This window comes from Gallus gallus, chromosome 6, assembly GCF_016699485.2.
Source record: "Gallus gallus isolate bGalGal1 chromosome 6, bGalGal1.mat.broiler.GRCg7b, whole genome shotgun sequence".
Lineage (NCBI taxonomy): Eukaryota > Metazoa > Chordata > Aves > Galliformes > Phasianidae > Gallus > Gallus gallus.
In genome coordinates this window covers 7,279,692-7,307,181 of record NC_052537.1, presented here as the reverse complement: position 1 = coordinate 7,307,181, position 27,490 = coordinate 7,279,692, and the positions used below count along the sequence as shown (strand labels likewise).

Genomic DNA, 27,490 nt, shown 5'->3' with positions numbered 1-27,490 from the left:
AGTCGACATTTTTGTGCATGGGTTTCTTAGTGGTGAAATAGAAAACATATTTTACTGCAAGAAACGGGGAAATCTAGATAGACTACATAGGCATGGCACCTCACACTGCCACTTCAGCTTGGTAACATTTAAGATTTACTTGTATTCCAGATCTGTCTGAAGACATCTCTGAGAAATGAAGTTTTTTTGGCAGATCTTTGGTAAAAAGTAAAACCAAAATGCCTGTCTTCAAACTGTCTTTTCTATGTTTAGGTTCCATCCCCCATGAAGTGCCTCAGATCTTAATTAATAGGGAACCTCTGCCTCATCTACACTTTGACGTGGAGCTTCTTGGAGACTGTGACGTTATTATTAATGAATTATGTCAAAGGCTAGGTAGTGAATATACAAAACTTTGCTACAACTCAGTAAAACTTTCAGAAATAACAGAAAAGCCTCCACGAATGCACAAAGAGCTCGAAATGCACTCATCTGAGCTGCCACCTACACCCTTAAACATTTCAGAAGACTCTGGTTCACCAGAACAAATGACTCCACCGGATACTTCGGTGGTGCCCTCAGAACACGCAGCTGAATGTAAGGTAGAAAACTCTGATCCTGCCTCTGAAACTAAAGGGATCTGCACAGAGGAAAAGCTTCAAGACACACAGGCATCCTCTGAAAACCCTGAAAATCCTGCTAGTGAATTAATGAACTCTGAAACGATGAAGGAAAATGGAACCAACAATGGAGAAAGCAAAGAAAAAAATGAAATAGTGAAGAAGTGCTGGGTAAACAGATCTGCAAAAGAACAGATCAGCAAAAGGCTGGATGGTAAGTGTTAATTTATTTCATTCTCTTGCAGATTTTAACTTAAGTGTTTATTCTAGACTTACTTCAAAGCAATAAATAAGTTTCCCTTGAGGGAATCAGTGTTGTTTTTTTTTTTTTTTTTTTTTTTTTTTTTTTTTTTTTGTGGTTATTTCTGCTCAGAAAAATATCTATGCTTTTCATTGTCAATGCAGAGTTTATTTCTTTTGGAGAAGCCAATAGGAAAACTTTCTGTAACTTAGAATAGATTTTATAATCAATGATTACTCAATGGTTTTAAACTGAGACAGGGGAGGTTTAGGTTAGATATTAGGAAGAAGTTTTTCCACACAGAGGGTGGTGAGGCACTGGAACAGGTTGCCCGAGGAGGCTGTGGATGCCCCATCCCTGGAGGCATTCAAGGCCAGGCTGGATGTGGCTCTGGCCAGCCTGGTCTGGTGGTTGGTTACCCTGCACGTAGCAGGGGGTTTGAAACCAGATGATCGTTGTGGTCCTTTTCAGTCCAGGACATTCTATGATTCTGTGACTACAGACTCCTTAGAAAGATCAGAGTTCAAGAGGCAGAAGCTAAGTATCAAAAATAAACTCAACTTTCTTACATTTTCCAGAAGAATTGTACTGATCTTGGGATTTTAAACACCATGTCCCAACTCAGTCTGACAGCTATTTGGTAGGACTGAGGGACAAAGTCACAAGAAGATTTGAAAAGCGAATCACACAGTTGGAGCCAGGCACATTCCAAAGGAAACATCAGACTTTCCAAAGAAGCCTTCCAGTGTGCAGTCTGTTAACTGACATAACAAGTAATCGTGCTAGAAAGTCGGTGAGGATGGAGAACCAGGAATTAAGTTGCAATTTTCCTAAAGCAAAGACTGTTTGCATTTTGTCAAGTACTCTGTATGGTGGGTTCCAACTCTGTGGTACAACCAAGTGCTGTGAATACAACATGTACCAACAAAAAGCTCTGCTAAACATAAGAGTTTAAACACTGCTTTTACATCAAAGGGAGGGAGGAGAGGGAGCGTTTAGCTTCCCAGTAAAGCATTTGTTAAATGCTGTTCCTAACAATATACCCAAGTATAAATGTCTAGTGTAATCTTATTTGCCATAGTAGCTTAACTTTTGAAAATACATCTGTGCAGGTGCTTTTTAACCAGAAGTCTGCAAGATCTTGTCTGAATAATTTCAGCTTTTTGTTTCTGCTGGGCAGCCTGCTCTAGTTGCCCCTGTTTGAGCGGCAGCATTGGACCAGATGATCTCCAGAGCTCCCTTCCTACCTCAACCATTCTGTGATACTGACTTGTTAAATTCTGTTTCAGGTACTCAGTATCTGTTTTTACCACCAAATCGCTATATTTTCCATGGAGCTGAGGTATACTCAGATTCTGAAGATGATATGATATCTTCTAGCTCTTGTGGGAGTAGTAGCGAAAGCGGCTCGTGTCACAGTCAGAGCTTAGATGTGGAGGATGAGAGCGAGATCGAAGAGTTTTACAATGGCATAGAAGATGAGGATGCTCCAGAAAGGGAAGTGGAAGCTGCATTTGAGGAGGATGGAGTTGAACAAGATGCAGCTGATGAATCAGCTTACACAAATGAAGCTGCAGGGAACGATCATCCAACAAGCAACAAGTTGTAAAGTGCTCACTGGTTACAGGAATTTTCCACCAGCATTAGAAGCTTTGGCATGTCAGGAAGAATGTTTACGTCTGGATTTAGAGCAAGGAAACCATAAGGATGTGGTGTTTATAAGCAACTGAAACAGATTTTCATGCTTAGTTTTTTACCTTTTTCAATAAAATTCTCTTACTGCACACTCAACACTAACTTTTTTTTTTAAGGTACTAGGAATATCTAAGCAATTATTACTATGTTCACTTTTAAGTCATCTGTCTGATCAGGCATCCATGTATATAATACCTATTTTGCATAATAAATTTCAGCTTATATTATTTTTAAACAGTTTTGAAAAAGCCATTGGAATGTTAAACTAATATAAAGGGAACAGCTAATTTAGACCAAAGAATGGTATTATCACACTTCTTGCTTTGTAACAGTTTGGTTTATTTAAAACTTCTTACGCTTCTGCTAAACCTTTAGTTCTCGCATAGCCTATCATTAAACACTGGCATTTTCTAAGACCTACTGTGGCAGCTAATTTTTTGCTTTAACAATTAGTTTGTATGTTTGAGACATACTTAAATGTGAGTAGATAGTTAAAAATGGAAACAAGACAGTAAGCACTTGAAAACTCCTAATCTTTTTTAGACTGATAAGAAGTGCTGTGAAAATGCTTCAGTTACTGAGCTTAATACTTCCTGTGGACATGAAGCAATGTTGACATTGGCTCCTTAGCAATTATAATACTGGAACGTCAGTATTTTAGGCAAAATGGATTCCCAATGGCAGAAGTTTTTCACATTGTATACAAGAAGTCAAATATAGTGCAGCTTGCATTAACAATAGTATTCGATCAATTGCCAAGGCTGTAACATGGAGGCTTGGCTGAGTACACAACAGCGTTCCTACCAGCATGTGAGAAGGCACGGAAACCAAATCTCTTCCTGTAATGCTTACGGAAGTAACAGAATCAGAAGAAACTTGCTCAGAGAGCAACAGCCTCTGCTGCTACTGCTGTGTGGGTGAAATACAGATTCATCACCTGCTGCTTCGAGTGATGTCCCAGACGGGGAACGTGACTTTCCACCCGCTAGCTCCAACGTGCATCTTAGAAGCAAAGCAGCTACTCCAATTATCACATTGCGTATTAAAGTGCTAAGCTGCCTTAAAACTGGATGTTGCAAACTTTCAAGTGCAGATTGTTTCCAAGCCTTTAGAATTATTTTGTAAAATTGTACAGTGCAGTAGTAAGTGAATCAGCATTTTTTATATAAACCACTTTTTCAACATTGGCCCAAATGAACTCTACGGTGTAGATTATTCATATCCTTTGCTTTAATATTTATTACATTTTGGAGATGTATAGTAGCTGTTCTTTGAAGGTAAGATACATCACTTAATGAATATTTAAGAACAGTTTTCTGTATTCATCTAAAAATGTTGGCATGTTGTCTCATTGTCCAAATTTAATACAGCTCTTATTTGGCTACACTAAAGAATGCAATATGTTTAGTTTTCACTTGCATGTTACAATGTATTAGTTTGTGCTATAGGAGATATTTTAAATTGAAATACTTTGTTTTAAAATATTTTTACAGTGAGGATTGTTTTCTGCTCTTTTATATTGTATATAGTGTCTTTTATGTAATCTACTGGCATATGTTTTGTAGAAGACTGTTTAAAATGACCGGCTATCTTCCTGCAACTTTTGAAATACAAAACCAGTGTTGGTTATTTTTTGTCAGGGGAAGGGCGGTGGATGTCATTTACCTGGACCAGGACTTTTGCAAGGCCTTTGACGTGGTCCCTCACCACATCCTTGTCTCTAAATTGGAGAGGTGTGGATTTGAAGGATGGACTGTTCGGACTGGATTAGGAATTGGCTGGCTGGACACAGCCAAAGGGTTGTGATCAGTGGGTCTGTGTCAGGGTGGAGGCCGGTCACAAGCGGTGTCCCTCAGGGGTCGGTCTTGGGACTGGTGCTCTTCAACATCTTTGTCAATGACAGATAATGGCATCTAGTGCACCCTCAGCAAGTTTGTGGATGATACCAAGCTGAGCGGTGCAGTCGATACGTTGGAAGGAAGGGAAGCCATCCAGAGGGACCTGGACAGGCTGGAGAAGTGGGCCCATGAGAACCTAATGAGGTTCAATAAGGCCAAGTGCAGGGTGCTGCACTTGGGTTGGGGCAATCCCAGGTATTTATACAAACTGAGGGAAGATCTTGATAGCAGCCCTGCAGAGAAGGACTTGGGAGTCCTGGTGGACGAGAAGCTGGACATGAGCCAGCAGTGTGCGCTTGCAGCCCAAAGGCCAACTGTGTTCTGGGCTGCATTAAAAAAGGGGTGGCCAGCAGGGAAAGGGAGGTGATTGTCCCCCTCTACTCAGCTCTTGTGGCGCCCCATCTGCAGTACTGTGTCCAGGCCTGGAGCCCCCAGTACAGGAAGGACATGGAGCTCATGGAGCGGGTCCAGAGGAGGGCCACTGAGATGATCAGAGGGCTGGAGCACTTCTCCTATGAGGAAAGGTTGAGGGAACTGGGCTTGTTTAGCTTGAAGAAGAGAAGGCTCCAGTGAGACCTCATCGTGTTCTTCCAATACTTGAAGGAAGCTTATAAACAGGAGGTGGAATGGTTGTTTACAAGGGTGGATAGTGATAGAACAAGGGGGAATGGTTTTAAACTGGGACAGGGGAGATTTAGGTTGGATATTAGGAGGAAGGTTTTCACCCAGAGAGTGGTGAGGCACTGGAACAGGTTGCCCAAGGAGGCTGTGGATGCCCCATCCCTGGAGGCATTCAAGGCCAGGCTGATGTGGCTCTGGGCAGCCTGGGCTGGTGGGTGGCGACCCTGCATAATAGCAGGGGGGTTGAAACTAGATGATCACTGTGGTCCTTTTCAACCCAGGCCATTCTGTGATTCTAAGATTTACAAATTCTTTTAGCCCTTTGGGAAAAAAGATTAATCAAGTCTGCAACATTTATTAAGTAGTGTAGGAAACAGAAGGATTCCTTTACCTCTGATTTTCAAATGAATAAATTAATGGGCTAAATCCAGTGGTATTAACACAATAATCTTTGTAAGAGTAGGGCTATCAGCAGAACAGCTTGCTGAGATTGAACTTTTAGCTATGTTAGATTTTAAAAGGAAAAAAATAATCAAACTATTTTATAGTATACATATTTCTACTATTCATTATATTCCTTATCTCACTTGAAGTTATTTGTATAAGCATGAGATTTGCTTCTGATCTCCATACCTTTTGTTGCTTCAGTGTTTGCCCTTCAGCTTAACATATTTTTCTATATTCAACTGTGTAGGACTATGTTTGACTACAAGAGCTCCCAAAAACTATCTGCCTGACCAGTCCTTTTAAATACACATATAGCTTTTCCAAGAAAAGCTGAGAGGGATTAAAGACCTCTTGCATAATTGCTGATAGATGTGTCTCAATCATATTGCACTGTCCAAACTCTACTATCACCAGCAACAGCACAGAATACCCACCATCTACTGTGTGGCAAAAGAAGGCAGTGACAGTGCCTTCCAGTGGGATACAAACACAACGGAGCAATAGAAGGTGACAAAGAAGGAAAACTGGTTCACCTCTTCTGATGACCAGTGATGGCTCAAGAGGAGTGCAGTCTCTATCCAGAGAGACACTACTCTCTCATCTGCCAACCCTTAAGAGAGGGTGAGGAGGGGTGGATCCAGGCTCCAGCCCTTCCGGTCACTGAGGTGCATTGCTTGCAGTTGGGTTAGCCATGCCTTTTCACCTGATGCTCAACCACTGGTTCAGGCTGTGACCTTGCAATTCTGCTGCATCTACCAAATGCTATGGAATATATTTTATGGAATGTATTTCTGAAACCAAAACAGAAAACAACAACAAAGCAAACAAAACCAAATTAGCCAGTGGTTTGGGGTAAAATGATGCCACTGACACAAGATACCTCAGAGAAACATCACAGAACTGAATGAGTGGGCAAAAAAAAGGGAGGTGAGTTTTAGCAGAGATAAAAGCAAGGAAATGCATCTAGAAAAAAAAGTAATCCAAAGGCTAACGGGAAGATACTGAACTGTGAACGTCTAAGTACGACTACAGAAAGAGGTCCTGGAGTCATATTTGACCATTCTCACAAATCAGAGCACACCTCGTTGCGTAGCAGTAAATAAAAATGGGTGAAATAATTGGGTGTCATAAGGCAAGACTAAAGCTTAGTGGGCAGCTTCTGTTTGGACGCTTCTCTGGACTAGGAGCCAGCAAAAAGTCTGTCCTCAGCTGCTATGGTCATCCCAACACAACACGCTAAGTGTACCAAATAGAAGTTAATGTAATTGAATCACAGAATATCTAGTTGGCAGGGACCCTGGCTCCACACAACACCAACCAAAATCCAAACCATATGTCTGACAGCACTGTCCAAATGCTCCTTGAGCTCTGGCATGCCATGGCCATGCCCACCACCCTCTGGTGCAGAACACTTTCCTAACAGCCAGGCTGACTCTCCCCTGCCAGGGCTCCACACTGTTCTCTTGGGTTCTGTTGCGGTCACCAGAGAGCAGAGATCAGCAGAGGACCTCTGTTCCTCTTGAGAGTAAGCTGTAGGCTGCTATGAGGCCTCTTCTCAGGCTCCTCTGCTCTGGGCCCAACAAACCCATGGACCTCAGTTGCTTCTCACGTGCCTTGCACTCCAGACCCTTCCCCATCTTCTCCTGCAGATGCTCTCTGATAACTTTTATGTCCTTCTGATACTGTGAAGCCCAAACCTGCACGTGCTCGAGGTGTGGCTGCACCATGCAGAGCAGAGCAGGACAGTCCCTTTCCTCTCCCAGGAGCTATGCTGAGCCTGCCATGCCCCTAAGGGATGGTTGGCCCTCCTGGCTCCCAGGGCAAACTACTGGTTCACATTCAACTCGCCATCATTCAGAACCCTCAGATCCTTTTCTGTGGGATTCCAGCTTCCTGTCCCCCAGTCTGTAAATACATTCATCCAGGGTTGCCTCGTCTCAAGAGCAGAATGTGGCACATACTCTTCTTAAACTTCATTGGGTTGGTGATTGCAATCTGCTGATATGTTACGATTTGAGTTCTGGGTGATGGTTTGATTTTAACTGGCAAATTAGACCCCACCTGTGCTTACTGGATTTGGAGAAGGTTCACCCATCCACCTGTAGCAGCCACAGTTTTACACTTAGTGGTGCACCCAGCCACAGTAGGGTTGGGTACTTAAGCGTTAGAAAAGTCTCAGTTCTTAAGTAAATGTACCTTAGGACGACTGCAATTACAGCCGCTGTCTTATACAATTAACTAGATTTTACTGCCCCCAGATTGTAATAGTATTTTCAAGGGAGGTTAGAGCACTCTGGTGAATGTGTATCACAGCATAGGATTAATTGCTTTGTGCAACCCTCACAAACTTCCTAAAAAGCAAATACTACCCTAATCTGATTTTCCATTCAACACAACATGTGAGTGGATGCTGGGAGGAAATGCATCCTGCAGTTGGAGCAGATGGGGAGTTTCACTGTTCTTACAGCCTATTACCTTGCTTTTAAATCTCATAAGTTTTGCTGTGTTTTCCTTTCATCCTTTTTCCTTTATTGACTGTATCTCCATAAGCTTGAGAACATGAAGAATATTAGGAAGGCTGGAAAGAGGTGTCATAATCACAGAGCAGCTGCTGAATTCACTGTCACTTCTACGCTTGCCTTTATGAACACCACTGCCACAAAGCTATTGCTGCTGCAAAGCCATCCTAGTGCACACAGCGCTATGCTCAGTGACCTGCCAGGGTCTGGCAGTCCATGGTACTGCATAGCGCTGTGCATTTCATCATTCCTCTTTATCTCCCTCCCCTTTCCCTCTTGAAGATATGTTACAGTTTACAAACAGATTTTCGTTCTTTTATTTACACTACTTTCTTTGGTCAGTAGCATGTTTTGACAGGAAAGGTCTAGTGCATACAATAGCCTATGTCTCATCTATGCATTTGTAGATGGAGAAGGAAGGATGGATGGGTAGGTGCACACGTGTGTACAGCCACACATTCATATGTGCACAGAATGAGAGCAAATCTGTACTAAGCAAACAAGGGCAGAGCTGTGTTGTGAGTCCAGAATAAAAGTGACTGTAATTTGTCATTTAGGCAGGATAATTAGCTGGAGCAGCACGCTTCCCAGCTTGGGTGTGGGCCTGAATGCTAGACTGGGTATTTCTCTGTCCCTCCCGTCCTTGCTTAATGATTTTAAAGAAACGAAGGAGCCAGTGGCTGAGTCATACAGAGCTTCTGAATGTCACATCTAGGAGCAACCGTTGACATAGCATTATTTATGTTTCTTTTTGTGCCTGTAGCTTACTGGACTTAATTAATCCTATCAGTGTTTGATTACATTGCGATGGTCTTTCATTGTTCCGACAGGCCACTGTGTGCTCTGATATCTATTCAGAATCCACATCCTTAAGCTTAATCTATTTATGCATATTGCTAGTGCTAACTATGCAGCATTTTCACTCTGCAAAGGAAGAACATGTATCAGTAAATTAAACTGATGGGGGAGACAGAAATATTTACTATTCTTACTTGGTTTGACAGTGGTATTAACTTAGATAGCTCACTGCATTCTTACACTTTGTGTTTCTGATTTGAACTGCAGTAATTCTGATTTGAAATGCAGTAATCAGCATTTACCATTTTGTTAAACCCCTCTTTGCATTCTGGGATAACAAGTTAGAATAAAACAGCCGTTTGTGAATGTTGCTAGAGAAACACCGAGTCTAATTTCTAAAATGTAATGCATTAAAAAATAATAATCTGCCTACCTGTGAAAAATTAATCAGATTAAGCAATGACCTTAATGCAATTTCCTTTGGTGAGTCGTGTCGAGGAAATAAGAAATTCCCTGCAGATGCTAAAAGTAATTGTGACAAAGTAGTTTCCCCAAACTCCAATGCCTTTAACACAGTCAGTGAGGAGAATCTAAATCGTTACCTTGGGAGTAGCAGTGTTTGCCATGGGAATGGTAAACACCATAGTTTTGTCACTTTTTTTTTTCTCTCCCCACAGAAACAGTGCAATAGCATTCAATGGATCAAAGCTAAGCTGCAGTACGGCACAGCTGGGAGTCACTGGTTTTACCACATAGTGCAGACCTTGCCATTGGCTCCACAGAAACACATAAATCCGCCAACTTGTAATGTATTACCAAATGAATTACATACGAGATGTCGGGCACAGTCCTTGCCCAAGTGAAATACCATCAGCTCCAACCTAAATGACTGGTGGCCATTTGATGCGCTGTGTAGAGAGAGCACTTCTATGAGCCACCTGGCTGCAGGGTGCCAAACTCCACTGCCCTTTGAATTGGAAACTGGCTAGCACATATATTTAAGTGTTCATCAGTTAATAGAAGGCGCCGTGTGCCTTCTCTCAAAAGAGAAAGAATGAGAATCTGTGAGCAGCCAGAGATGGCACACCCATGTACTGCACATCTAACTGCCACAGGGAACCAACCATCTATTTCATCGATGAGCCATTAAGTCTCAAGCGAAGCAACGCTGATATACAACACAGCTTGGTGGTGTTAACCATATGAAGGCTTCATAGCTTCCTTAAATTCTCCCAACATCTCCTCCAAAATTTGAGCAGACTTCTGTAGCATTTGCAGGGCTGGCAGGAGCATTTTCCCTGGAAAGAGACACTTGCAAAGTTCCTGATAATTGCTACAATGAGGAAATCCCTTGTTTGTCTTTCCATCTATCTTTGCAAAGTACCCCATCGACAGTCTCTGGGAACGGAGAATGAAATCTTAAGTTGTGTGCAGTAACGGTGGCCAATTTTACCTTTGTTTCCTAAAGAGATTATATCCCTACATTCTTTGGGCATTTCAGGAGAGCTTGAGAGTGAAGTCATTTTTAACACAGCACCCTGTCCCTACTCTTTCAAAAGCAGCAAAAGGGCTGCTTTGCTTTGCAGACACTGTCCCTTCCTTAAACACGTTTTTGAGAACAGTCCAAACCACTCTGGACCAGTTATTATTCACTCCATGCAAGGTCACTCTGTCCAGAGCTGTAATTTCTCTTCCATATGAAGAAGAAACGGGACCTCCTCAAAATCAAGGACTGATTTAAAACCTGCACAGCTGTACAAAGTTGACTAATGCCAAGGGTCTTGTTTCTGTCCATAGTGCCCCAATGGACAGAAATTTCAACTTGGACAATTCCCCAAGTACTATAGGGAAACTGCTGCTCTTTGCCAGGTTGTAGGCATATAAACTAAACTCCCTCGGGCTAGAAGCACTTACTTATTTCCCAGTCGCCCCTCTACACATAAACGGGATTAGGATCTTGCATCCACTTCTGCTGGACTCCAGCACTGGCTCCCCATGCCTGCTCAACACATGCTGGCTCCTTAATGAAGCCAAAAGGCAGCAATTTCTGAATGCCATGGCCACCTGTATGTTTCTATAGCATCCACGCAGGGAGAAGCAGACACTCCTTGGGATGCTGCAACACACTGCAGGTATCAGGGTGGCAGCTTTTGCTTAACAGCATGCCAAGCTTGCAGGGTTGGCACTTCTTGTGTCAAGTGGCTCAGGAAAGGAATGTTGCCACTTCATCCTGCATCAGTAAAGAGCGATGAAGAGCCAGAAAGATGAACTTTTGGCTGTCAGGGCCGATAACACCCTGACAGCTTTGGTTACAAGTGAATTACCTGATTCTACTCGTGTGGCTGCTACGCTATTGATTCAGGTCTGCGTGACAGCTTTATCATTTCATCACCTGGGTTTAGTGCTCTGAATCCAAACAGTGACATTAATGAAACACTGTTCTTCCAATAATAAGGAAAATAGGCAGTATTTCTCAGCGCTCATCTAATGGGCTTTCAAGAAGCTGCCTTCAAAAGTCATGTGATAAACTGCCATCTTCTTTTTTGGAGTTTATCAAACCTTGTGGTATTATCAATATTTTGTAATAAATGCAAGAAGTTCTCAGGCTGTAAACAATGAAGCAGTCAGTGCTAAGTTAAAGTCACCATTTGAAGGGTCAGCATGCAGGCGTGTGCAGGAGGGAGCTGCTGCCATTTTTATTTCTAGCTAGCTCTGTCTATGTCTGCACAGGCACAAACCAGGGCTTGATGAGAAAGCATTCAGGTTTCTACTCCCTTTGGCAGCACAATTGTAACGAAGTCTTAAAGGTAAGAAGCATTCATCACCATCCAAGGGCTGCAAGATGTACTTATTTTTAACAGTTTGAGTTACAACTGACCGAGAGAGGCAAACTTTCCAGCCACTGAGATCAGTACAAGAACAGGCTGGAGATGAACACTGCAAGAAACTAGAACCACTGCAGCTTTGGAGTGGTAGAGATGTCTTTAGATACCAACCTGTTATGATGAGTGCGTGACACTTTCCCGAGTGCCTTCAGAGCAGTGGCTGCCTCAAAATACCTGGATCCCACCGTGCTTTTTCTCTGTGGAAGCTGAGATTTGTGTAAGAGATTGGTGTTCTCACAATGTTTTAAAACAAACAAACAAACAAACATAATTTTCCATTTCTTTTGGGTTTTACCTTACACTTAGAGAAAAATATCTGAAGTTTCTATTTTTCCCCTTGACAAAACTTGTTCTGCCTCACGTTGGGTACTGCACTACCCTCCTACAGCCGCTAAGTTGGTCATTTGAACCCTTTTTCAATATGCAACACATAGCACAAGCCATAGGAAGCCATAGGAAGCCACAAAACTGTTAGTGCCTCCTTGGAGGATCATACCAATTAAATCAATGTCAAGAGCAATGAGTATCACCTTGATTGGTCAGCGACTGAGCAGCTCTGCCACCCAGGGGAAAGTGCTTGTGCCTTGCACCATCAACTCTGCAAATGTGCTGGTTAAACAGCTGTAAAATGTACCACAAGACGGAGATATTCTGTTCTACTTATTGTATCCAACAAAGCTACGCTAAAACAAAACTTCCCATAGGAAAGTACAGAGGATCTTCTTTACGCTGTCCACCCGTACTGTTATTGCTCCCGGCTCTGGCACCCACTGCTCACAGTCTATGATCTGTATTATTTCACACTACTGTATCCCCATAAAAGAAACATCTGAAAAAAGAAATACACTCCTAGATTTTTCTGTGCCTGTAAAAGATTTCTTGAAGCCATCTCCTTCCCGTCAGTATTCAGGTTATAGAGAGTCATTACAGGTACAGCTAAAATTAAGTCAGTTTTTAAAACCATGCCCATTGCTGAAAACAGTAATATTTTTTACGCTCTTTGCATTGTAGGGAAAGACACAAGCACTTGAACAGCACAGAAGAGGAGGTATCAACAGGTTTTGTGCTTGGTAAGTGTGCACTGTACTGCTTACCACCAGAGTTTGGCGTGCCAATCCTTCACAGCAATAAAGCTGGCAGAGTTGTGAGTCTCCAGTAAAAACAGGTAGGTAGGAAAGCGAGAGGAGCCAGGGGATGGCATTTCTCTGAAAACCTCATGACTGTGTCAGTGTAGTCAGTAAAATCCAACTGACAGATCTTGTAGTAAAAATGGCGTAGTGAAATAAATACAGTATGTTAAACAGGATTAAAATAGAACATTTTACTAGTTATTTCAAAGAATAGATTCTTTTTCTTCCATCATTCTTGTCTGTACGTTCAGACTCCAGCTAAACTCCAAACAGCTTATTTTTTCTTGTTAGGTACCCAGTCCAAATATGCCAAGGTAAAAGATTTAGGAGAAAGAAATACCCGATCTTTTTGTTTCTCGCATGGTAGGCTATGTTGCATTTCTCATGCCTAAAAACAAGTACTGTCACTCAAAATATTTGGTCAGAAACCTCAAGTTGAAAAGGAGGTATTTGACAGAAATGTCACATTTACATTAGCATAACATGCGAACAGCTTCTAAAGACAAACACTGAAAGAAGTTTCCTGTAGGAGAACCTGTGCAAGGGGAAAACAAACAAAATCACAGTAGCACAAGTCCATTTACTACCAGAGCAGAACCAACAACGATCGTCATCCAGATCTTGAGGTAAAACTTAACTACAGGGACAGGAAAAGAAGGATGATGCCCATCTTTTCCTCATTAATTGCACACATTTATCAGTTGACTGTTCCCAACTTTCAAGAGGTATCGGTATTGTTCTCACAGCTAGTTTGATCTCATCCTGAAGAAAAAGCTGGTGTAATATAACAGGACACTTTTCTCGTGTGAATATACACTTTTTTTTGTTCTTTTTTTTTCCCCCACCTAATATCTCACTGGAGAAGAACAGTTTGCTCTGTATTGCTAATGCTTTTTAGCTATTACTTGGTAGTTATGAACAGCAGTGTCTCTCAGCTCCCTGCTGAAGTTGTAAAATGACACGTTCACTACTTCAGGTTACAAGCAGAAATTAAAAGCAGCTGCCAGTATTTCATACAGTGCATTTTACAACTAATGCTTACTTCAAAGATTTTGAAACAATTCTGTGTCTTCTGACAGCCTCTGCCCTTCACAGCTGCATTTACACGTATTAGGAAAATGTTAGCCTTGGAAAATGTTCACTTTTTTTCCCCTTCGCCATGATCCATTTGTCTTACAGCAGGTTTATGTTTGAGTGGAATGGAGCTCGTAGCATTTAACCCAACAGCTAGCTGGGCTTGAAAATCTATCTATCCCCTTCCTATTAATTACTTTTTATGCCTCTTTCCGTCTCTTAAAGTCCTGTATCATCCTGGTTTATTTCAGAGGAATACAGCCATAGGATGACAATTATTGATGGATCATAAAAACTGGAGCTAAAAGACTGTAAAAAGAAGAAAACATAACTGATGTGGGAAGAGATGAAAAGATGAAAAACTGACTAGAGAAGAAAATTGGAACGAGCTAATTCACAAAAGAAAATGAATAAACCACGGACAGGTGGCTCTGAATAAGATTAATTGCCACACATTTCCTTCCCCTTTACAATTTCTACTGTATTTAATCAACTATTTCACAGTTCTGCTTAAATACGCTGTACTCTTACAAATGCTAATTCCACTGTTATGTAAGTTTGCTACTTCAGCGTTGAGTGAGATTCTCTGCTTGCATAAAGTGGCTGTATCGCTATGGACTTTGGTACTGTTACTCAAATTTAAACCAGCCGAGGATTTGCTCCATTGACTTTCATGGATTTATTTTTAATTTATTCCTCTGAGCTCAGAATCAAGAGCTCCGGATATAAATCTTGAACATAAGTAGACACTTTCCAAATCTAAACAGTATAGCCACAAGTACCAATACAGGAAAAACAAGCTAGGCATGTATAGAACGGTCTGAAAAGTTAACCAAATGTTGCTGTGCATATATTAGTAGTTTACCATTTATTAAACAATAAATCAAGATAAAAAAAACTAATTAACTTAAATGAAGTATTGTTTAGTGAAATGTGAGCCTGTCAAAATAGTTGGGGAGGACAATTAATTGGTACAAATGTGAGTGCAAATTTTGTTTTTAAACTTTAAAGCATGTCATTTGTAGTATACAACATGTGTGCACGATACAAATTTCATACGTTTTCTTCAGTGACAATAAAAAGTGCAGTTTATTATAAACTGAAGTAAAAATTAAAATTAAAAAAAAAAAATCACAGTTTTGTCATTGGTATGTGAAGGTTATTCCAAGGGCCCATCCAGAGTTCCTCTTCATCTGACTGTGTGTGTTCACTGTGAGACTCCAAGGGCTCTTTTGTGTCCTCGTTATCAACAACAGATTCTTGCTCTTCTGTGCTTTTCATTTTGGAGCCACCTGGCTTCGTTACTATGTTTTCGGCCCCTATAGAGGAAGCAAATGAGACACTACAAGGTCTTGTGTTCACTTTATCACTAGAAGATGATCCCTTTGACAATGTGTTCAGTGGGACATTCTCCTCGTGTGTCACTGCAAGCTTGTCCAGTTTCTTGAACTGTTTACCCAGCCTCACTGGAGATGTCACTTTTAAATTATTAGCAAGGCAAACACGACGGGTTCTGACAACAGAGCCATTCTGTGCAATGTAGATGTTACCATTGACGTTGTTTTGAATATTGGGGTTATTAAGACGACTCCTCTGGCTGGAATCAGGAGCGCTGTCTTCTCCAGTAGAGCTGGTCTCATACTCCGGGTCAACAATCAACTTGATCCTTTTCTTTCTGGCCCACTGTTAGACAGTAAATGGAAACGTTATTAAAACTCTCAGTATGATTTCTTACAGCTTTTTGTCCTTCTTCCAATCTATCTCATCTTTTATCTAGACATTTCATGTGAGATTTTGACTTGCTCTTCTGTACCACTCCTTTTATATTGTACACTGGTACTTTCTAACTCTTCTGATTACCACTGCACACCACTGTCTTATATGCCTGATAAGTTTGAACACACAAACAATTCCTTGTACTTGAAAGTTATAAGAATGAACTCAGCTTGTGAACAGCATCACATCACAAAGACGGCATAAAATAAGCTATAAATGGTATAAAGGTATAAACACTTAAAGTGGGGGGGGGGGAGGGTTGGGGAGGGGGTAGGGTTCTAAATATGCATTCAGCTCTGTTGCCATTAAGACAAAGTGCATCTATCTTCTTTTCAGAATTCTGGGTACAAAGACCTTGCTTTGAGAGCAGATTTCTGTATATCAGTATTAGTAAACCAGACGTATTTCAACAAAGCAATGTGTTTGTCTTACAAAGAGATACAAAAAACAACTCTACTGCTGTCTCTTTCTAACTGAAATCAGAAGGCACTAATGAAAAAGAAATTGCTAAGTGATACTTTCAATAAAATACCATACTAATGGGTAAGTGCTCGGGAAGGCCTTGGAAGCTTTCTTTCACAGCATTACTAAATGGTAGACTCAGTGCAGAAGTAGCATAAAAAAAAGTCTATTCCATATGCAACACCATGTAAAGGACAGTAAGATCTCAGGACCAACATGAGGGAAATTGTAAGACACAGTGTTAGCAAAATTGGCTCGCTGTAGAAAGATTGATGCAGGGCTTTGTGCCAGTTCCAATCTAGAAGAATCAATGGGGATGATTTGCTATTAAATTGAAGGTGGAGAAAAGAGACTTCAGATTTCTATAAAACTTAAATACATTTTTAAAGAGTTAAAGCAAACGACTTCCATGCTGCAGTGATTTGTACTAACAGTGATGAAAAACAAAAAAAGCCCATTACTTAATTCTAAGTGTCTCCTGCGAATACACTAAAACAAGCTCCTACTGTTGAATTACTAATGAAAACACTGTTTTTTCACTAAGGCAGCAGATACCATCATGATAGACTCCCACATCAACACATACACATGCACATAAGAAAAGCCAGTTTTTAGGGAAAGAAAATCATGCCAGGTACAAATGGGTGATCATTCTCGAGCTTTTGAAAAGTTATACTTTGTAGAAACTACTTCTAGGTGCATTAATTTGTTTCTGATAAACACATATAGTTTTCTTTGCACAGGCAAATGCTGGTGGATGAAAGGACTAACTAGCTTAAATGCGATCTACATGAAAATACGATGTGCAGCCTGACTTCGTGCTACATGGGAACACAGGAAAGTGAGCAATTGTCAATCTAGTTCACAACTCAAGTGAGTTCAAGTCCAAAGTTGAAAAGTTACTATCACAATTTATTGCTCAAGTATCATACCCAAGTATGAAAGTGTCATTAAAATTCAAATATTCTTCCTTCTCTGTCCTCTCTAACAGAGACTTCTTGGCAGAGTTTTGGTGAATACGCCAGAAGTTGTACTATCTTAGAAGCACACAAAAGGCTAACCCATGACTGGCTCAATGCATTAATTCATTATTATTTTTTAATTACTTATCAGGGTAAATGGTTGAGAAACAGCTCTGTGGGTTTTGATACAAAGCAGATAAACTGCAGATAGCTTGTGTGTATTCAAAGCTTTCATACTTTGCTGTCATAATGGATAAGAGCACCATGAAGCAGTACATCATGCAGCAGGGGTTGTTTCCTATTTGAGAACTCAAAGGCCCCTTTGAGTTGTAAACAACAGAAATCCCTCTGATTTAATCATGACCATCCCAGGCAGAAACGTACTGCTGAAAGTGCTATAAGATTTCCCTATCAAATGGCATTAAATACTGCAAATAAGTGAATTTTGAAAGATAAATACCTAAATACTGAACATAGGTGACAGTTACCCCATCACCTTCAGCAACAGTTTGCCATTATGCTTCTCAAACTTTGAAACAGAGTTTTGTTGTTGTCGTTGCTGTATTTTAATTACAACAAAACAAACACACTATAAAATGAAAGGGCAGAAGTTTGGAAGTACAACTAATATCCTTTTCTGACCAAGTTCACTTTGTACACCTACCTCTAGACTTCTACCTTTTACATCACGGATATTTGAATCTCACAACCCAGAAACAGTTTAATCCCAGTGCTGCTAGTAATACTCAGCAGTTATGGAAATCCCTCTTTGCTGCAATTTCAGCTTCCACCCAGCAGATGGGGTGAGCTTTACAGCTAAGAGCTGGTGAAGTTTAGCAAATGCTTTTATGGTAGGGAAATGTATGACATTTAAGTCTCTTGTTCTTCAACTTTTTGCAACTTCTCCTTCCTTGAAGTGCCACTGTGTGACACAGACATAACCTGTGAGAGCACAGAGCCCTTAACAGGTTTGTGTCGTCAGGTTCATCAAGCTGTCCATCACACTTAATGCAAAATGTAACATAGCTTGGCATCACTATATGCATAATGCTAGAAGGATTAAATGTAAGAGTTAACACAATGCTATATGATTTAAATCGGCAGAGAAATACTCTGTCCCGCCACTGCTAAATGAAAATTAATCTTTCTGCATCCACCACCATGTTTATGAAAAATTATATTAGTTTGGTAGTCCACAGTTCTGTCCTTAAGGCATATAAGAATGAAAAGCTGAAGGAATAAGCTTTGTGTTTTTCATTTTGGCTATCTCTAGTCAAGTACGTATTGTTTAGGAAAGACCACACAGAAGGCACAGCAAACAAGATCACTCCTTCTTGCAAAACGTCCACCTACTGTTGTTCCTTTTTAAAAGGATGTAGAATCACCAGCAGTCTCAGATTCCGTAACAGCAGTGTCAACGGTGTCATCTGATTGAGACTGACTTTGCTCTTGGGATCCCTTTTTTATTTTCTTTCTTTTCACGTTGATGTCAGAACTCTGAGTCTCAGTATCAGGGGAAGTAGCAGTTCTGCCAGAAGTGGCACTAGCTGTGCTTTTTATCCCTCCAGTACCTCTGGAATTAACACTGATTTCACTTCCGTTCTTACTGACAGTTTCCTCCTTGTCACTACCATCTGTATCAACCTCTTCTGCGCTTTCATCCCCATTATCCCCACTGTTAACACCCGACTTTCTTCTCTTGTCTTCTTCCGTAGCAGCATTTTTAGCACTTTTTGCATTTGCAGATGTTTTAGAAACTGTCTTATTCTTTGTGTTATCTATTGTCTCATCAGGGCTTGCACCGACTTGCTCCGCGTCTGCTTGCTCATCTTCTTCTGAAACCTCTTCTATCGTGTCTTCTATTTCAAGGCTGGCAGAGGAGGTTTTGCTCTTGTAGCTGGATCCCGATGTTTTCCTGTAGCTTGCACCTGATGTGTTCGAGCTGACTGATTTCTGGCTGGATCGCCTTGCTCTGCCACGAGAGCTACTTCCCCTACTTTTTGTACTTGACCTTCCAGTACTACTTCTACTGCTGGACTCACTAGTTCCCGATTTGCTGAATGAACTTTGTGTAGATGAGCTTTGTGACAGGCTATCGTCTTCATCGCTGTCAGACTCTTCCTCATCGCTGTCCTCTTCAGAAGAGTCCTCCTCTGATTCACTGCTAGAGCTGGATCCAGAGCCATCATCGGAATCACCGATATCGTGTCCAGATTCCTCATCGGAGTCCACGGTACTTTCAGTGGCTTCATCTTGGTCCAGAGTTACTGTCAAATAGTCTTTATCTTCTGACTCCGACCCAGAGCTACTACTCTTCGCGGAGGACTCATCCGAGCTGTATTTTCTTCTCCTCTTCTTCTTCTTCTCATAATCACTTTCCTCATGTTCGCTCTCTGCTGTGATACTTATTGAAACTCCTGACTTTGCTTCATCTCTTTCTTCCTCTTCTTTTCCTCCCACATGCACTGCATCTTTGCTAGTAGGCTCTTGAAATTTTCTGGAGACACTGATGCGTTTTAACACATGATTTAGCTTTCTCATTGAAGGTCTGTCATCTGTTGATTTCTGGAAGTAGCTTCCCCTGATAATCATGCTTTTCTCACCATCCGCCTGGCGAGCTGACATCAACTTGGCGTAACTGGAATCCTTCCTACTGCCTTTCACTTTCTGCAGAATCATTGGGAATATCTTTGCTTTCTTCCATGGAGAATGAGCAGACTCACTTCTTCCTACTGGTTTGTGAGCACTGACTGCTACACGACTTAAATGCATCACTGCTTTTAGTTTTCTCCTTCCCTGGCTGGTTCTATATGCTCTTCCAGAGCCATGCCTTAGATCCATCCCACCATCTAAAGGTCTACCTTCTATTTGAGCCCCTGCTCTCTGGCTTATACCTCTGCTCGAAGGACCTCTGCTTTGACTCATTCCCTGCAAATTATGAAAACGGAACTTGATTAAAATTGGAAGGATAGTTATTATGAAAACTTGTATCCCCAAAGTAAATCAACAGGAACAAATGCAACACTTCTTTTCCAGCACCAAAACTAATGGGTTTTAGGATATCTTCTCACAAAAGTTATGGGGAAAGTTTAACTTTTAGAAGAGGCTGCAAATGCACAACTACCTTGCCTTGCAACAGAGAAAAAGACTGGCTCATAAATGTTCTCTCTTCTCATTTAATTAAAACCCATGTGATGGATTAAGAATCTAGTAATTATGAATATTAAATAAAAAAGTGAACAATTTCATCTCCTTTCTTCTGGCTGCCTCTGACATTTTAAATTTTCTTTACATTCAGTTGTGAACTCTACGTTAAATTAGCTTAGGTGACTGATTTTCTCACTGGAAAATCACCAGTTATAGGCTGAATATTAGTAATACTCCCTTCAGTTAACAATATAAAAGGGAATTACCTAAGGCTACGTGGACTTTTCATTGAAGTAGAAATCTACATTAAGGGAAAAAGCTATGTGCATACTAAAAGAAACTTCGCAATTACTTTTTTATTTCTCTAAAAAGGAAGAGAGGTGCTCATGCAAACGCTAGCAGTCATCTGAAGGGCAAACGATAATTAGGATTGGAAGAGCTGATTATTTGGTCTATATACAATATTCTCAGTATTCTAATACATTAAAAAAAATCCATTTGATAAGGTTTACAATTGCTTCAGCTTGTTGCAGAGACAGAATCAACATGCCAGAGCTGCTTACCTCTTCCGCTGTTGATCCATGTGGACTATAGTAGTAGCCGCCATCATTCTCCACCATGACTTCCCCATACTCATCATACATCCCTGAAGGAGACAGCAAGCGGCGGCGGCTCCCATACTGAGGCAGTTCATACCTGGCAAAAAACCCACCAGGTCTTTGTAACATGCATGTATACATGATGTATTCACGCATGTCTTCACACAGAGCAACAAATACACACACACACCCTTAAAGGACATGACTTTCTTTACTTACTATCTTTTTTTTCCTCTGCCATTAAGAAGGATATTTAATTTTTGCTGTTGTTTTTACACCAGCAGTAGTGCAATCTGAAGCCTCCTCCTATTGGAACCAGCCATAAGCCACTACAACTGGAGGAAGCTCAAACTGACAGGTCTCCAGAATCTCCCAACTGCAATAACCTGACTTCCAGGTACTTGATTCTGATTTTTTTTAACCTTATTGGGGAATGAAAGAGCAGATTCCATGGGATCAGTTCTGGAGAATCCTCACAATCTTGAAAGAAATCCAATAATGTCTGAATTGACTACAGTCAAACAGGCTTTATCCAAACTAGGCAGAATGACTTTTTTCTTGGTAAATGTAGAAAGCCTGATGCTGGCTGAGAACTACGAGAAGTATCACTGAACTCAGACTGGCAAGCCACAAAAAGGCAATTTGGTGGAAATTCATTTCCAAGACAACACATATGCACAAATAAAAAAGTGAACGTAAAAATGTAATGACAACCAAGGGCTACATGCCCTGTGGTAAAATTAGCTTCCTAAAGAATCTCTGAGTTATATAACACCCATGTAAGGTTCAAGAAGTGAGTTTTGTTGTTAGCACATTCAGTCATGGATGTAAAAATTAAAGTAATCCCAGGGTGAAGGAAAGTCTATAGATCAGGTGCTGTAATAATAAACATCACCAACCCTGAAAAGCAGCATTTCAGAAATATACAGGAAAAATGAAAGTACCCATGCTCATAACTGTAGTAATCTTGCCCGTAGTATTCCTGCCCTGGATCAATTCCAGACTCCATACTTAACTCCTGTCAAAAGAGAAACATGGATTGAATGCACAGCCACACACGGAATGACGTATGAAAAGGATACAGAGAACAAAGTGCAAAAAAAACCAAAAACAAAACAACAACACCAAAAGAACTAATAATTAGAAGAACACCGATAACCATCAAGAACCATAATGAAAAGTCAACACAAGCTTTACACGACCCCTTCTCTGGTGTATTCACCGGGAGTGACTGCTCTAAGTCAGCTAAATACTGACACTGAACTGGATTCAATGCTAATGAACTGTGATTTCTTGAGCCTCTCTCAAAGGAAAAAAATCCGTGTCCAAATATTAGGCCTATTTTACTTATACTCTTAGTTCAGATTTCTTTCTTAATGTTTGTATCCTACAACGACATCAGTGTGTTCTTAAGTTCTCTCCACATGCTGTTGGCACTAGGCTGATGCGTGGAATGTCCCTGCACTGCAATAACAACAAAGAGCACCAAGGCTTTGGTTTAGGCAAGGGATGCATGTTGTCTCCATCACACACTTCCAAGGGGGAAAATACCCTGTCCAATTCAACTGAAGTTGTTTCTGAACGTCTTGTTGCTTACAGTGGCTGTAGAAACTGTCACCATTCTCCACCATTGATAACAAAGCCTCACAAAAGTTACACTTGCCCTATTGTTTATTCTGGGAATGACATGGGGTCTAAAAGATTTGAAAGAGAAAGCGCTGCATTAATAAACCATTACTTCACAGCAGCGTGCTAATGCTTTCATTATCTTGGCAGGCCAACTGCTTAGTTCATCTCCAGGTATAATAATCAATTATCACTTGACTGACATCTGAAAAAACAGAGCGCAGCTGGATATCAAGGAACTGAACACAGTACTTGAGGTGCAGACTCACAATACCAAGAAGAAGGAGATGATTGCCTCCCGGCTCCTGCTGGCTACCCTATGTGTGATGCAAGCCAGGATGCCATTGGACTTCTTGGCCACCCAGGCACACTGCTGGCTCATGTTCAGCCAGCTGTCAACCAGCACACCCAGGTTGTTTGCTGCCTAGCAACTTTCCAGTCATGTTTCCCCAGGCCTGTACCTCTGCTTGGAGCTGTTATGACCCAAGAGCATCCCCAGGCTTTGTTGAATGGATGCAACCCACTAATCTAGCCCATCCAGATCCCTCTGCAGAGCCTTCCTACCCTCAGGCAGATGGGCAGTCCCACCCAGCTTGGTGTCATCTGCAAACTTAATGAGGGGACACTCAATTCCCTCATCAAGGCTGTGGGTTAAAATATTAAACAAAACCAGCCCTAGTACTGAGCCTTGGGAAATGCCACTTGTGACTGGCTGCCAACTGAATTTAACTCCTTTCACAGTGTCACCCAGGGCTTTGCCAGGCAAACTGCACATCTGTTCAAGCCACAAGCAGCCAAAATATCAAACGGCAGTACACTGTAGGTATTTAGTGAAAACTGCACTGATGGGTTAACAATGTTAGGACTTTTCTTTTCATCTAGGACAGTCAGGAAAAAAAAATCCAACAGGAGAGGGGAAAGATGAGTTTTTATTAGGAAATGACGTAGGAGACATTTAAAAAGTTACTGAATAATTGAGACATGAGAAATTGCAGTACCTCTGGTCTGAGAAGGGAAGGTCTCAGCAACTGCTGTTGCTATAAAAGAAAACCAGAGAGAGTCTTATTAGGCAACAACAATTAAGAAAGAAATCTTAAGAACACAAGTCGTTCACAGTATTTCGTATGCAGTCACTTGAATATCTCCAAGTTCAGCAAGCAGCAGAAAAATGCTATGCACCTCCTATGGTAACCTGACTTCACAGTGCACCATTTATTTTACTTAATATGAAATTGATTTTCTGTTTATGTGGTGGTTCTTTAAATTATTTACCTCCAAAACCCAAGGGAACTATTGCATCACATGTGTTGGGAACAACCCTCCTCTGAAAATTTGGGGGGCACTGCGTCAGCCAAGTTCCTTGGCCAAAGCTGAACTGTAGGAGATGGGGAAGATCTGTATCTGAATTAAGAGACAGAAATCAGCTTTGCAAAGGGAAGACAAATCACAGTACAACTGAATAAGTCTGCCATTTGTAAACCTACTAAATAAGGAGCAGCAGACTCCAGAGGCGCATCCTAAGATTAATCAGTACTCATCAGTAAATATCAACCATTATGATGGGAATGTGCTTTGGAGAACTTATTGAACAATAAGTTAATTTAGAAAATTCTCCATGTCATTCATCGCTAGAAAAGTGATTCTATGCTTCTATGTGGGGAAATATTAGTGGCAGGTGGGCGGTTGCATGCATGATCCTGGAGGTCTTTTCTAACAGTGGTGATTCTATGATTCTCTCATTTCTATGAATAAAGATGCTGTGAGGACAGACTGCACTGGGCTGCAGAAAAGGCCTGTGTTGAACCCACGCGGAGGGCTGTAGCAGATGATTCGACCTGCTGCTCTAAAACACAAAAAGCAATGGAGCCAATTCCCTAGGAAACTTTTTGGCAGTCAAGCTGCAATCCTCCATCCTGGAGATGATGTTTGTGCCACAGTGTTTACCAGCCACCAGTGCATCTATGCCTCCTGAACGCATCCAGTCTTTCTGAACCACTCTGGCCTCTAAAACATCCAGTTTTACAACACAGGCTGTACAGAAGAAGTCCGTTGATAGAATCAGTAATTTAAATGTAAGCAGGGAACAGCCTTACCTCTTGCTGTGCATATCCTCGCCTTGAGGTCAGAAAAAGAAAAAGAATACATTAGTATACTTCTGCTTGACTACACAAAGATGCATATTGCCATTCTTTCTGGAGAGAGGTGAAAAGATAATGTGATTAGAAATATTACTAGCAAGAAAAGAAATGCGTATCTACAATACAAAATATGTCTGTCTTTAGATTCGCTCTGCACGTACAAATTGTTGCAGGAGGAAGGCTAGTGAATCTTTGGGATCTTTTCTTGCTTTAGATTGCAAATGAATGAGAAGAAATCCCTAATCCCCAAAAGCCAGAGAGCCAGTGCACCCAGTGCAACACAGCAACGGGGAGCAGGGTAAATAAACGTTAAACAAGCATAGGCTTGGTTTTCCTTCTGTTCTCAAAAGATGTTCTGTCAAGTCACCTTCTCTGTTGTCTCTGAGACCTAGAAAGACCATCTACATGAGTACATCTACATCTACAATGAGACTGTTATTTCACATACCTTTTTTAAGCACTGAAACAGTTTATCTTCTACTTCTGGACGTATCTACAGTGGACTTGCAAGAAATTGGCCTGAAGCTTCCATTAGTAATTTAACTACATCATTATCATAATTACATATTTCCTAACACTTGCTCAGCAGGGGGGGAGTGGTATTATTTGTGCTATCTATGATTATTGTGCCACAGGCTTTGTGCTGTTGATCTCTGGAAATTTCTTTGCCTATTTGAATTCATTTTCTTGGAGCCATTCATAGGCATGACAAATGCACTTACACCTATCGAGGTCTGTATCTTCACATTTTGTGCCAGAAAATTAAAATGATTAAGAACAGCAGTAAGCAATTTAAGTCTTTGTATCACGGTTTTTGTTTTGTTTTGTTTTTTAAATTATTATTATTTATTAAGAAAAGAAGACTAAATGTTCAAAAGTATGCTGAACTTAACATACTGCATAGTCAACAGTCTCGGAGAATCCATTAATTACACTTGAGCAAATAAAAAAGAACAGAGTACAAATCCTTATTATTCTTTACTGTTATCTCTACCGTTTCCTATTAATATTCAACACATGGAATTGATTATCAGCATTACATTAATGCTGTTGCTTATATAATATGAAACTAACGAACAACCGAAATGAAGATCACAAGATGATATGTGACTCCTCAAAGCCCTCTTGATCAACACTATTTAGCTTCCATATCACCTACAGCAATGTTCAGAAAAAGGTCTTGCGTCGTACAGGGGGTAAGTAAACCTATTAATCTTAATTGCTCTTGAGTAGTCACTGTATCACAGATTAAAGTTTTAATATAAGGATTTATAATCTAGTTTGGAATTTAACTTTCTTAACATTAGCATAACAGTACTGTGAGAATTGCTTATATTTCACTTACTTATAATTTTCTGTGGCCAGGATTAGGAAAAAAAAAAAAAAAAGAAAAGAAAATGTCCATTTACTCAATACAGCACAAGGATCTATTCCGACAAAAAAACAAAGGTCAAAATGACATGGCTTGTTTCCAGGAAGGAATTTCAAGTGCCTCTCCACTGAAGGGACGAATTGCTTCTGGATAAACATGAGCAGCCAAGACTGCATGGCAGTCAGTCTGAGAGAAAGCAAGAATGCTACACTTGTGATGATGTAGGATAATACGCCAGCTACTACACACCCATGGGATTTAATATGAGGGATGAAACAAGAATGAATCGACATGTAAAAAACGCGGCAACCTTTCACAGGACTGTGCTGCTAACATGAGTTAATGGAATTGTGCTTTGCCTAAAGCAACCATTTTCCCAATGACTTGCATCCCACCACGCTTTTGCTATTTCATATTTTTTATCTGTTTTCACATTAAAAAGAATCATAAAACTCAAATATTGCAGCTACTAATCAGTGGAAGCAACTGCTTATCAATTTGCCCTGAGTTTTAAAATGGAGGTTTCCCACATTTCAAAACTTGAACCTGAATCTGAAAACGAATCTGAAAGGGAGGTAAGCATTCAAAAAACCCAAAACATTACTGTCTGATTTCAGCTTTACAAACAGTTCCAAGGGAAGAAGGAAATAATAGTTCTCTACAGATGCCATCTCTGTCCCTGCTCGAAACTCACCCCAGTCAAGCTGTTGATAGAAGGACCAGAGTTATGTCAAGAATCACAACTGTCTGCAATTAACCAAATCTGACATTCCAAGGAGGGGTCAATAAGCTTATATACGGTCACTTTTTGTCAAGTAGCATACTGTTTATAACATCTCATAGTGCAGGAGAACAGCAGTAGCGTCCAGACATTTCTATGGGACAGAACTTGCCCGGCATGGGTTAAAGTACATACCATTGGTACAATTTATTGCCTAGACTAATACAGTTCTTCTTTTTTTTTTCTTTTTTTTTTTAATAAAGGCTATTCAAGAAACCAACGGGAGAACGAAGGTTGCTTTAATTGTAGACAAAATAAATTAGGCTTCATAAACCCTTCAAATTAATAAGGGCTTCAAGAATGAGAGAAAGTAGGTGTTCCTCATTAGTGAAGAGCTGATTACAATGACCCCAGCAGGCTCTTCTAAGACTGCCTGGATGAAACTAAATATTTAAAAAGCAGCTTTTGTGTGATGCCTGACCTTTCTGCCTAAGGAATGCCACAAACAATTGTAGCTGAATAAAATCTTTGAAGTTTACCTTGTGAATTACTGAACATCTGCAGATCTACTGCATGACACTGCACACTGCAAAGTAAGGCCACATTTGTCTACTATTTCACTAGTCGATGTGATGGGCATCACACAAAGGTATCCGTTATGGGTCCAAAGTGGGAGTTGAATACTTAAGTAAGAGTTGACCCACTGTGAACATACTCAGCTCAACAATGTCCCATGCTCAGCTCCACAGTCAATTATCTCACTGCTTCTGTACCTGGGCC

At 40.7% G+C, this 27,490-nt stretch overlaps 2 protein-coding genes across 12 annotated transcripts in view; one reads left to right on the top strand and one right to left on the bottom strand.

The window, feature by feature from the left end:
- The window catches only part of SIRT1 (sirtuin 1), a 44,692-nt gene extending 19,108 nt beyond the window's left edge, over positions 1 to 25,584 (top strand). For 5 of the 7 annotated variants that reach the window (XM_015288090.4, XM_046942816.1, XM_040702350.2 and 2 more), the window contains 2 exons: positions 253 to 813; positions 2,130 to 4,151. In XM_015288090.4, the coding sequence (XP_015143576.2) occupies positions 253 to 813; positions 2,130 to 2,449 (881 nt within the window). In that variant the 3' untranslated portion in view covers positions 2,450 to 4,151. Of the gene's footprint in view, positions 1 to 252; positions 814 to 2,129; positions 4,152 to 12,714; positions 12,774 to 14,158; positions 14,297 to 16,019; positions 21,251 to 24,233 lie in introns of those variants that run through there. The other 2 variants (XR_005860612.2, XM_015288089.4) reach the window with 2 other exon arrangements.
- Positions 13,003 to 27,490, bottom strand: part of PCDH15 (protocadherin related 15) — a 990,968-nt gene continuing 976,480 nt past the window's right edge. The window contains exons 43-48 of one of the 5 annotated variants that reach the window (XM_046942815.1): positions 24,573 to 24,594; positions 23,478 to 23,516; positions 21,798 to 21,871; positions 20,818 to 20,950; positions 18,590 to 20,035; positions 13,003 to 15,590 (exon numbers count right to left, since the gene is read on the bottom strand). In XM_046942815.1, the coding sequence (XP_046798771.1) occupies positions 15,039 to 15,590; positions 18,590 to 20,035; positions 20,818 to 20,950; positions 21,798 to 21,871; positions 23,478 to 23,516; positions 24,573 to 24,594 (2,266 nt within the window). In that variant the 3' untranslated portion in view covers positions 13,003 to 15,038. The remainder of the gene's footprint in view (positions 15,591 to 18,589; positions 20,036 to 20,817; positions 20,951 to 21,797; positions 21,872 to 23,477; positions 23,517 to 24,572; positions 24,595 to 27,490) is intronic. The other 4 variants (XM_046942814.1, NM_001044654.2, XM_046942813.1 and 1 more) reach the window with 4 other exon arrangements.